This window comes from Glycine max, chromosome 15 (genome assembly GCF_000004515.6).
Source record: "Glycine max cultivar Williams 82 chromosome 15, Glycine_max_v4.0, whole genome shotgun sequence".
In the NCBI taxonomy this organism is placed as follows: Eukaryota; Viridiplantae; Streptophyta; class Magnoliopsida; order Fabales; family Fabaceae; genus Glycine; species Glycine max.
In genome coordinates this window covers 25,262,688-25,274,317 of record NC_038251.2, presented here as the reverse complement: position 1 = coordinate 25,274,317, position 11,630 = coordinate 25,262,688, and the positions used below count along the sequence as shown (strand labels likewise).

Sequence of the window (11,630 nt, the reverse complement as noted above, 5' to 3'; positions counted from 1 at the left end):
TTTGTTGTCTCCATATATCGCATATTCACTTTTCTTGGGGGAAAATGTGGCCTTCGTTTGTTGTCTTCATAAATCACATATTCATTTATCTTGGAGAGAAATATGAATAAACTTTGATGCATGCCATGTGTTTGGAGAAATTGTTATCAATGTATCGACTTTGCTCTTCTCCATTTTCATAGTCTTTCATCATGATACCCAGACTTATGATTTTCTTCTCTAAATCACTTGAATAATTTATGACATTATCTTCCCAAGTGATATATCCTTTCTTTTCTTTCTTCTCTTTGAAATTCATCTTGTCAGATTTTTCCATTCTTCTTTTAAACACAGGACAATTGAATCTCATGTGCCCAAGTTGATCGCACTCAACATTTTGGGGCTAAAGAGGAACCTTCTTCTTTCTTCTTTCATCATCTTCTTTCTTCTCTAGTTTTTTTTATGTAGTTGCATTTTCTCTACCATTGTAGGAATAAATGAATCAAATTCAATGGCTTCCCATATCTTTAGATCTATGGCTTCAATAAAGATCTGCATTCGGGTTTTTCAATGATGATAACCCTCACCATTGAACATAAGAGCCTATTGATAGAATTTTCCTCAGAAAATGGAAATTTGGATGAGGCCATATCTATTCTTGAAGTTTTTAAACTTTATACAAGAATTCCGCTCTGACACCACTTGTTGGACCTTGTGGCCTCAATAATCTTAAGAGGGATAGGCTTAGAATGCAGAAGAAGCAACAACAATCAATTTAATAATGTTCTTTAAACATGCAAGGCAAAATTGATTGCAATAACATAAATGAGATAAGGGAAGAGAGAATGCAAACACAGTTTTATACTGGTTCGGCCACAACCCGTGCCTACATCTAGTACTCAAGCAACCCACTTGAGATTTCCACTATCTTTGTAAAATCCTTTACAACTTCTGAACCACACAGGGACAACCCATCCCTTGTGTTCAGGAATCCTTACAACTCAAGAGACCCTCGGTCCCTTAATTAATTTCATTGAGTAAGAAGAATGGAAGAAGAATTCTCTCTTCAAGAGAAGAATATTACAATGAAGATCCATGGATGAACTCTTAATGGATTTGCAAGTGTTTGCCCAAGAGTTCTTGAGAGAGCATTTTACAATGAAGTTCTCTTAGAATCTCTCTCATTTTCTTTTGAGAGGATAAGACATTTTTGCCAAGCAAAACTCTCTCTTCAATTTCGTCCCAAGTCACACATATATATAGGCCTTTGATGGTCATTCAAAATCCAAATGATAAGATGTGACTGTTGGCGATATTCCTTGAAAATCCTCTCTGGTAATCGATTACAGAATTAGTGTAATCGATTACACAGTTGTTTTTCTTGAACAGTTGTGACTCTTCATTTAAAATTTGAATTCCCAACATTCAGAGTCTTTGGTAATCGATTACATATGATGTGTAATCGATTACACACTTTCATGTGCCTTGGTAATCGATTACATGTATTGGTAATCAATTACATGTGCCTTGGATGACTTGAAATCTCTACATTTTGAGGCAAGGCTTGATCTTGAAGAAATCTTGAATTAAGACTTTGTTTGTTGAAACAATCTTGTATTAATCTTGAAGCAAAATGAGCCTTGTTTGATTCTTCTTTTGATATCATCAAAATCATGTATACATACATTCACATGCAATAGTTGGACCCAAAAATCACTTCATGACAAATGTCCATATATAGTTCCCTAATCCCACCCACTTAAATGAAAAAGAAATGACTAAGTTTAGAATATCTAATGAACCCTTGAGTAGACTATAATTACAAGTAGATTAAGAAGAACATGTTTTAAAGAGAAAAGCAAAAAGAATAGCAAGTCGGTTGAAAAGTTGTTATATATTACGTGATAGGAGAGACTTAAATTCTAATTCAAGAATCTATGGTTAAAGTGGATTTGTTGTTGTTGAGCATAGTCCTTGTTAAGAACATCTAAAAAAACAAAGGTAAACAAAGAATTTATAGGGACAATCATCAGTTTATAATCCATGCTAATGAAAGATTAAAATGAAAATGGAAGAGGCAAATAATTGCATTGTAAAACCTCTGGCCTTCTTTCGAATGTCAAAATATATGCCCAGACCTTGGCTCATCGTGCCATAAAGAATGCTTGCAAGTTAATTATACTCATTGTTTATTGTTTATTGGGAAGGAAATGTGACAAAACTATGCTTGGCTTGTGCATCATGTGATGTTTCCTCATGTAAAAAGAAAAACAAATGTCGATGTTGTATCAGAGGACAACAATACATAACTTACAAGAATGAGGAAGAATGAGAGTGCTCACCACAGGATCTGGTGCATCATCTTCCTTGAACATCACCCAGGGGACCCCAGTTCCCATTTCCATAACCATTTTTGCAGCCCAGTTCACATAATTTTGGCCAACGAGTCCAAGTAAATTTACTCTGTGCTCCATACTCATTCTCAATCTGAAACAACATAATGTCTTGTCTCACTATTATTATAGCCACTTAGCTAAATCTAAACTAAAAAGTCTACAACCACTAGTGGTCTATCTAGTTCCTTTCCCAAAATTTTTACAGAAAACATAAATACACAAAAGCAAGTTAGCAATGAAAACTATACAACACCTGAGAGAGTAAGATAGGGCCACCCTGGGATTCATAGAGACGCTCACTCTTCATCATTCCCACAATCTTCCGATGGGATCGCAGATCCCATGCCTAAGTGGTTTGCGGCATAAAATCAAATGATTCTCCGATTATACTAGCCATCCATCATGATGTCGATTCAACACAGAGATAGTTCCTTGGTGCGTAGAACCAAACAATCCTATGAGATAGATCGCGATTCTGCAAACATTGATCATCATAAAAGCACCAACCAACATCCTCAAGAAGAAGAAGAAGATTTTAGTGCACCCACATAGTATCCGAAATCCTACAAAGTACAAAGGATTGTACTTTGCATCTCTATCTGTTTAGTTAACCACGAACAACATTACGCTTTAATTTAAAAGAATAATTTTAAAAAAATTAATTACAAGAGGGACTAAACTACAAAAGCTTCAAATTTATTAACTTATCATAATGTGGAATCGATATTTTAGGTTACTGTAATCTATTGGTTCACACATATCAAGTTTCTAAAACCCTTTTAAAATGTGAAGGTTCCATAGAGTTACACTAAATTTAATATTTATACTATTATAGGGCCATGTTAGCATGAACCACCTTCCTAAATGGTCTATTTTGGATAAGTTTAATTACCATTAGATTCATTTCATCCTTAGAACTATACCATACATTCTCTGTGCATGATATTTTTTACCCCAATCCCTTATAGCCTCCGTACAGCTCCTTTCATCCTTGATAGTTAGTGGCCACCGAGACCACCTCCATGGCACCACGACAGCCACCACAAAAATGGGTTGTGCTCTCCAATCTCCAATCCCCCTCCGGAGGATTTGAGCTTTTCCGGTGAGATTCCCTCGACAGTTACTAATTTGTGTCGAATTGTTGAAGATTAGCATGGCTTGAAGAATACCAATTCTTACTGTGGTATCATGAAATTTGATATTTTTATTTTTAATTTAATGTATTTAAAAATACACTTTAATCCCTACTTAATTCTTTATCTTTCTAATTTTAAACCTTACCTTTCCTGATTAATTCCTAATCTTTGGAACTCACACCTCATCCCCATCCCAAAGCACCTCCATGAAGCGGTGGAATGTGATCCAACACCTCAAAAATTACAATCTCCATCTTCTAAGTTTGTTCAGTGCCACTACGTCAGGAACCAATCTTTTCCACCGCTCCAACCTCTCTCTTCCATCGTGTTTAGAAAGTGGAAACATTACCTTTCTGTCGCTCATTAGTTTAGACTTTTGGAAAATTCAACAAAGTTGTATCTGTGGTGCGCTTATTAATAAGATGATGTAAATTCATTGGATCAAGTAATTAATAAGATTATGACTTATGATTATTGCTATATTCAATAAAGTTGGGTGGAGATATATTAGCAAAATTAAAGTTAATTAGAATCTGACAGCTATATGAAATGTGAAGGAATTAAAAGACAACTTAAATTGGACCAAACAATATTATCTATAATATAACTTATCAAACAATATTATCTCTGTTGGTAAATGTTTTGCATAGGGAAAGATTCATCAAATTGTTAATGTCTTGTTTCAATAATAGAGTGCTAGTGCATGTTTATATCAGTAGGTGAAAAAGAACTTTTCTAGCTGATATATCCTTGATTATTGATCCAATTAATCAGGGTTCTTCTCAATTTATATCACGTTTGGAGGGTGATAGAGGCAATATATAAAAAACAATTCATTCTAAAGAATTATAGGCATCTGCTCTCCAACAAAACGTGTTTTGAGATGGTGATGGGTTGTGAGTATTAGGAAAGATTAGGAATTAATTAGGGAAGGTTATGATTACAATTAGGAAGATTAGGAATTAATTAGGAATTAAAATGTCTTTTTAAAATGCATTAAAAATAAAAATATCAAATTTGCAAGAAGGTCATTAGGTTTCAATTGTAAAAAAAAAAAATCAAAAATTAAACTTAATCATTTACGTGATAAAATAAATAAGACACATGACATTATATGATTGAATAATATATAGCACACATTGATCTAACTTATTTTAAGATCACACTGAAATAACGACGGTCATTTGTATTTGTCAATTTCAGTTGAGTACACCAAATCAACAAATAGATTTGGCTATTTTTGCACTAATCATGAAGCTGACTTGGACTGCCATGTTGTCAAATTTTTACTCTTCAATTAAAAATATACTCATGCCAATAATATATTTTAAAATAGACCCATTTTGATAAGTTTTTAAAAGAAACCTAGAAGGGTCCGTCACTCCTATTCCTTAAGCTTCACAATTCTGATTTCTTATTCAAAAGAATTGTCTTTTTCTCCTTGATCTCCCTCCTCAAGAAACCTCAAAATCTTAAAGACTTGGAGCTTGGTGTTTGTGCTCTAAGGAAATTCTTTTCTCTTCTTTTTGGTGTTCAACTGTGTCTTTTAGTGTGGTAATTTCATTTTTCTCTAAACACCCATGGAAGTTCATGGAAAAACTTATTTTTTAGTGTTTTAATTCTGTTTTGGTTGGCTTTGGTGTTTTGTTGATGCATCTATAGTGTGACTATTGTGGGAGTGGAGGAAAACTTCTCTCTTTGACCCATAGCTCACTTCTTTCCATTCCTTCTTTACAAAGTCATTTTAAGTTTGAACAAGTAAGATAATTAAGCTTGTTCTTTGAATTGTAATTAATTTTATTGTTTGAAATTGTTCATTTTGAATCTCAAATGTTGGTTTTATATAAAGTTCATTGAGGTTTTGGAATCCTTGAGAAGCCATGAAAGGACTTTATTATGCATTTTCGAAGTTGCAGATCTAGGCTTAAGCAATCCCTAATGTGAAGGCTTAAGCATGAGTAATATTTTCATGAAAAGATAAGAGACTAAAACATAATTTATCTAAAAAAATTACATTGATTACCACATCAGATTAGTATTCCACATGACAAGTCGCATGACTATCAACTTAGATACCACGTCATCACTTAACATTAATACTTAACAATAAGGACTAAAAATGTTAATGTAAAAATATAAGAGTATTTTTGATTTGCTAAAAGTTATAGTACTCTATATGACAAATATTTTTGTTTCATGTTTGATAAAAGGATTGTGAGACAACACAACTTAAACAGATGAGGACAGAACAAAAATTCAACTTTTTGTTACTTGAAAAATCATGAGATAACTTTTTGTTTAAGATACAAAGTGTTCAAAAGGCACATATATCTCCACCTTTGTCTTATTTTCCACCCATGTTTTCTCTATAGAAACACAAATCTAAATTTGAAACACTAAATTTAAATTCTCATTATCTCCTAGTTGCAACAACCTTATCATGACATGTATTTTATAATGCACCTTATCTATTAGTTGGAATAACCTTATCATGTCATATATTTTGAATTTACATTATCATCTGCCACTTAACTAACTTGTATATGTTCTGTATTTTGGATTCAGATAATAATAATAATGTATATTGAGTGACATGTATTTTATAATGCACGTTATCTATTAGTTGGAATAACCTTATCATGTCATGTATTTTGAATTTACATTATCGTCTGCCACATAACTAACTTGTATATGTTTTGTATTTTGGATTCAGATAATAATAATAACGTATATTGAGTTTAATAGCCATGCATTGACAATGTAGAATAGATTTATAATATCATTCAATCACAAATCATCGTTTATCTGACTTTTAAGATAATTATTATTAGAATCAACAAACTTACTATACATGGGGTTTTGTGCATAAACTTTTTTCCTCATGTATATTATATTAGTATAATTAGTATTAAAAAAGGATTGTCCATTATTCATTCAACAATTACATGATAAAAATTGTCTTATAATTCAAGTACTTATCTTCTTGTCCTATTCTATTCTATTTGTTTTTGTACAACTACTACCAGTGAAGATTAGGTACAAAGATTAAAAACAAAAATCTTCAAAAGCTGAGGGAGGAAAAACATATTTTTACCCTAAAAATTGTGTTAAGAAAATGTAATTTCCCCATCCAAAAAGGAAATAACCACACCCCGACATTTTTTTTTGAGTAAATATTGAAATTCGTCTTCAAAAATATGAGATGCTGACAAATTAATTCTTGACAAATAAAATATTTAAAGTAAATAATTGAATATGTAAAAAGTGTGACAAATTAACTATATAGACAATTTAAAGACAAATCCTAATTTTTATAACTTAATGTCAAATTTTTATTACTTAATATCAAATTAATTCTCGAAAATATAAATTATTATTAAATTAATTTTTGAACATTACAACTTAGACATGATTGATTTGTCACACGGAGTAAATTTATATTTTTTATATTTTAAAAATCAATTTATTAGGTCTTCACGTCTTGAGGGACCAACCACAATCTGGTTATTTTTATTTATTTCTTTTCTTACTTCTTCTGGTTTAGTATTTAAATATTTGTCTGGCTCCCAATCAACCAACAAGTTTTCTCTGGAGAAGTAGGAGGTAGAAAGAAGGAAGGGAGGGACCAGTCCCGCTGATTAGTCTGCTGTTTCTAGCTCCATTCTATAGTAATGGCCAAGTCTGTTGCTAATCCTCCTTTCCTTCGTCCTCTGCATCAACTAGAATTTCTGAGATGCCCTCGCCTTTCTTCTAAATCTCAGTTTCACCCTCGCCGCTTCCGCTCTCAAACCCAAAGCATCATTCGTGCTATATCCGCAGTTGCCGCAGAATCGGTAAACTTCACCCCTTCCCTCATTCCTCCAATCATATTCATAATTTCCCTATTTAACGCAACACTGCCACTTAGATATATTTGTCATGCTCTTTTGGCTGAATATCATGCTCCTTTCATGCTATTAAGCTTACCGTTATAATTGATTTTTTCTCTCTTAGGAATTGAGTTTAACAAATATATGGTATGATCACGGTTTAGGGTAAATGATCATTTTGATCCTTGAAATGTGTAAACTGGTGTCAATTCGGTCATTGAAGGAATGAAAATTCTTATTGAGTCTCAAAATATCTAAAAAGTGCAAAAATGGCTACAACTTAATAACAAATTGGTCCCAAACTTTAAAACTTAATGTCAAAATAATTCTGGAAAATACAACCTAATATCAAATTGGTTTCTCAAAACTTATGACACGCATTAATTGTTGCACTTTTTACATGTTCAAGGACTAAGTCAGAATTTTTATTCTTTCAGCAACTAAATTATGTTTACAAATTCAGGAACCAAAATAGGCATTTACAAGGTTTTTTTTTTCCTCTAAAATATTTGAAATTATTTTATTCTGCTTGTTGCCTGAGAGATTTCGTCATGTGATGTTCAAGTAGTTAGGTATGGACGACGGGTGCATAAATGAGCTGCTAAGTGGTACATGATTTCAAATTTCGGTCCGCATTTGCAATTGCAATCAGTAATAGTACGGTTTAAAATCATGACTTATACTACTAATTCGTATGGCCAATTTTCTTTTTCTTTTTCTTTTGGCAAAAGTTGTATGAACACTACAAGGCACTTTTTGATAAGTTGTCAATTATTTCATTTGCAAGAATTTTAAATTTTCGTAATGCAGTAAATTTGAGACAGCTATAGCCTATATGATATCTGTTTTTTGCCAATATCAATTTATATCAAGGCCATAAACAAAAAACTCTGACTTGTGTTAGGATTTTTATTAATTTTTCTTTCAGGAGTTAGGTACACAGCAGGATCAAGCAATTGAAGCAGACATCTTCGCTTGCCCTGTATGTTATGAACCATTGATAAGAAAAGGTCCTTCTGGCCTTAACTTGTAAGTCAGCTAGATATCACATGCATGATGTTAGGTGTAATTGAAGCAGATATCATGTGTCAAAAATCCTGTGTCGTACTTGTTGTAATTAACTAAATGGTTTTTGAACTTCAGACCAGCAATCTACAGGTCTGGTTTCATGTGTAAGAGATGTAAGAAGTCATATTCTAGCAAAGACAGGTATCTGGATCTAACTGTAACTGCTGGATTGAGAGACTACACTGAAATTCAACCTGCTCGGACTGAGCTTTTCAGGTATGATTAGTGTTATAACTACACTGAAATTAGACTGACATGTGTTATAACCCCTTGATACTATGTAATATAATGGTGTCAGGTACATATCCTTGCTGAGCAATTTTTATCTTATGTTTCACATACCAGTTTATCAACAATATTGTGTTATATGTCCCTTTTTCCATTTGTTTTTTATTAGAGGATTTGTTTTCTTCTTTTTGCCATTTTTATGAGTTATTGTTTTAACATGTGACATAAGTTGCATAATTCAGTTTTCTGCATGCCCCAATTGTTTGGGAAAGTTCTTATGTTTTCCTGTGTGTTTAACCTGTTATTAGGAGTCCCCTGGTTTCATTCTTATATGAAAGAGGTTGGCGTCAGAATTTCAGGCAAAGTGGCTTTCCTGGTCCCGATGAAGAGGTATGCATCCACAGCCTGTCCTGTAGTTGAAATGTGCCAATACATGAAAAATAATATTCAGGTTTCTTGGTACTTGTCAAAGAGTATTTTGGTAGACATAGCTGACTTTGTTTAATAATAAATGTATCACAGGATGGAAGTTGAGGCTCTATATCTTTTTTTCTTTTTTGCTCTGGCATTTGGCTTACCGCATTTTAGTTCAATTTCAATACATTTTGTTTGTGATGCAGTTCAAAATGGCTCAAGAGTACTTTGAATCTGCTAAAGGTGGACTAATTGTTGATGTTAGCTGTGGTAGTGGTTTATTTTCCCGGAAATTCGCCAAATCTGGAGCATATTCTGGAGTCATAGCACTAGATTTTTCTGAGAATATGCTTCGGCAATGTTATGAATTCATTAAGAAAGATGACACACTTTCAACCACGTATTCTTTTCCTTATCCTATACTTGATTTTTAATTTAATGTCACTGAAGAATGAAAAATTCTCTTTTTTTTTTTTGTTTGTATTTGGAGATATGGATGCCCGTAATACTGTTTCCTTTATTGTTTGCAGTAATATTGCTCTTGTAAGGGCAGATGTTTCTAGACTTCCGTTCCCATCAGGTTCAGTTGATGCTGTTCATGCTGGTGCAGCTTTGCATTGCTGGCCGTCTCCCTCCAATGCTGTAAGTGCTGTGTCAGCATGTCTTTGTGTGTAAAAGTAGTATGTTTGGGTTGGGATAACCTTTTTACTAGACTGGTATCATTTTGTGCGCCCATGTCAAATAAAAACATAAACCAGTTTAGACAAAAAGGCTGTGCCTTCCATTCACTATTTCACTCTAAAATGCATGTCTTCCTACATCTTGTTGTGATGCATTTTTACTTAAAATGCACAACTTTTTGTAGAGCTACCTTATGAACTTGAAACTAATATATATTTGCTTGGATTTGTATATATACAAGTCAATTACTTAATTGGTTCTTCTGAAGTAAGAAATGTTTGCTAAACAGAATATTTATTGTGCCAATGTCATAACTAAAGTACTGCATCATAAATACTAGACTTCTGCTTCCAGGGATATATGAGGAGATTAGAAAGAGGTAACTGGCAGAAATTTCTGCTTTATAAAGTTGTCCTGATTGAGTGTCTGAATCTAATATTTTGTATTGAGGCAGATGCACAGAAATAAAATGGAAGTTCTTCCCTCCCTGATTTTATTGGTCAATATACATGACTGTAATGTGCATACAGATGCATACATGATACATGCAAAGATAAAGATGCATGTTTTGTATATCGAAAGTTAAGCATGTTTTATTATCTTAGAATATGGGTTTGGGCGTAACTCAATCCTACAAAATTGGCTTGTAAGGTGAGGGCTGCCTTTAGGTGATGAGTGATCTCCAACATATTATGAATAACACCTGCAGTTTAAGTGTATGTTTGGTTTAAATTATTTTGGAGAAATAATAGCTTATTTTTCAAAGATTCTCTTGGCTAAAAAAATGAATGATTATTTTTTTCTTTTCAAAATGAATAGCTGAACTAAACACATGAACAAATCTTCTGTTACCTGGTACTCTATCTTCTGAATGCGACTTTAATCTTGTGAAGAGATGTAACATGACAAATAGTTCCTGCTGCAGTCTAAAGGTGCTAGTGCCGCAGTTGTGTGCACTACTTTAAATCACTTACCTGTCTCGATAAGCTCATTCTGTTAATATTTACCCTGAAATTCTAAAACAATTAATCATGAGACGCGATTTCCTTATTTTATGGTTTTCACATATTTTATCATCAATGTGTTGATTTTACTTGATCTATATTATTTGCTTGTTCTTTGGCATATCTGTTTCACACTAGTTAAATATTGTAATTTTCATGATGACACTCCCAATATAAACTTTTTATAGGTAGCTGAAATCACCCGGGTACTAAAAAGTGGTGGAGTATTTGTTGGAAGCACTTTTCTGCGTTATAGTTCATTAACTCCCTGGTTTTTACGCCCTTTCAGAGAGGTAAACTCTGATAATAATTTTCTATGATCTTTTGTCATATATTCTGAAGTGTCAACATTTTGCATGCTGAATGTTCATTTTACGTGACTTATCTGTTTGAGTGACTACTTGATTATCTCCTGATTTAATAAATTAGACGGTGTTTTACCATTTAATAAGTTTCCCTTTAGTCCCAACCAAATTGATTTAAAGGTTTTTTGGTTTGTAGAGGATTCCACAAGGTTATGGCTATCTAACAGAGGAAGAGATCAAAGACCTTTGCACCTCATGTGGTCTTACCAATTACTCAAGCAAAATTCAGCAGGCTTTTATTATGTTCACAGCTCAGAAGCCGTAAAATTGGGTCTGATCTATTTATAACATTCATTCTCCCCTGCATTTTATCAATTCCTTCTGTATGTATGTATAATGTATTGTATCACTTGTTTCATCTGTAAAGAAATTGTAAATAAATGAGAAATGGAAAGGTCAAAACCTGAGTCTGGTGTAAAGGTTCACAGGTTGTAAAAATATATCCAAATTCTGACAACTTTCGTAAAGAACACATATTCTGTTTAAGTGC

At 33.0% G+C, this 11,630-nt stretch overlaps 1 protein-coding gene across 1 annotated transcript; it reads left to right on the top strand.

Moving 5' to 3' along the window:
• The first annotated feature begins 7,002 nt into the window (after positions 1-7,002).
• LOC100812067 (uncharacterized methyltransferase At2g41040, chloroplastic) lies at positions 7,003-11,626 on the top strand. Its single transcript, XM_003546547.5, has 8 exons — positions 7,003-7,344; positions 8,309-8,409; positions 8,524-8,664; positions 8,985-9,066; positions 9,297-9,490; positions 9,621-9,732; positions 10,964-11,068; positions 11,277-11,626. Exons 1-8 carry the CDS (start codon positions 7,183-7,185, stop codon positions 11,403-11,405), a joined length of 1,026 nt encoding a protein of 341 aa, XP_003546595.1. The 5' UTR covers positions 7,003-7,182; the 3' UTR covers positions 11,406-11,626.
• Positions 11,627-11,630: the final 4 nt, after the last annotated feature.

Excerpts from the sequence above, each read along its gene's own strand:
- LOC100812067 (XM_003546547.5), top strand. The coding sequence starts at position 7,183 with ATGGCCAAGTCTGTTGCTAATCCTCCTTTCCTTCGTCCTCTGCATCAA. Across the intron at positions 8,410-8,523 it reads GGTCCTTCTGGCCTTAACTT|ACCAGCAATCTACAGGTCTG; the intron begins GTAAGTCAGCTA and ends TTTGAACTTCAG. Across the intron at positions 11,069-11,276 it reads TTTTACGCCCTTTCAGAGAG|AGGATTCCACAAGGTTATGG; the intron begins GTAAACTCTGAT and ends TTTGGTTTGTAG.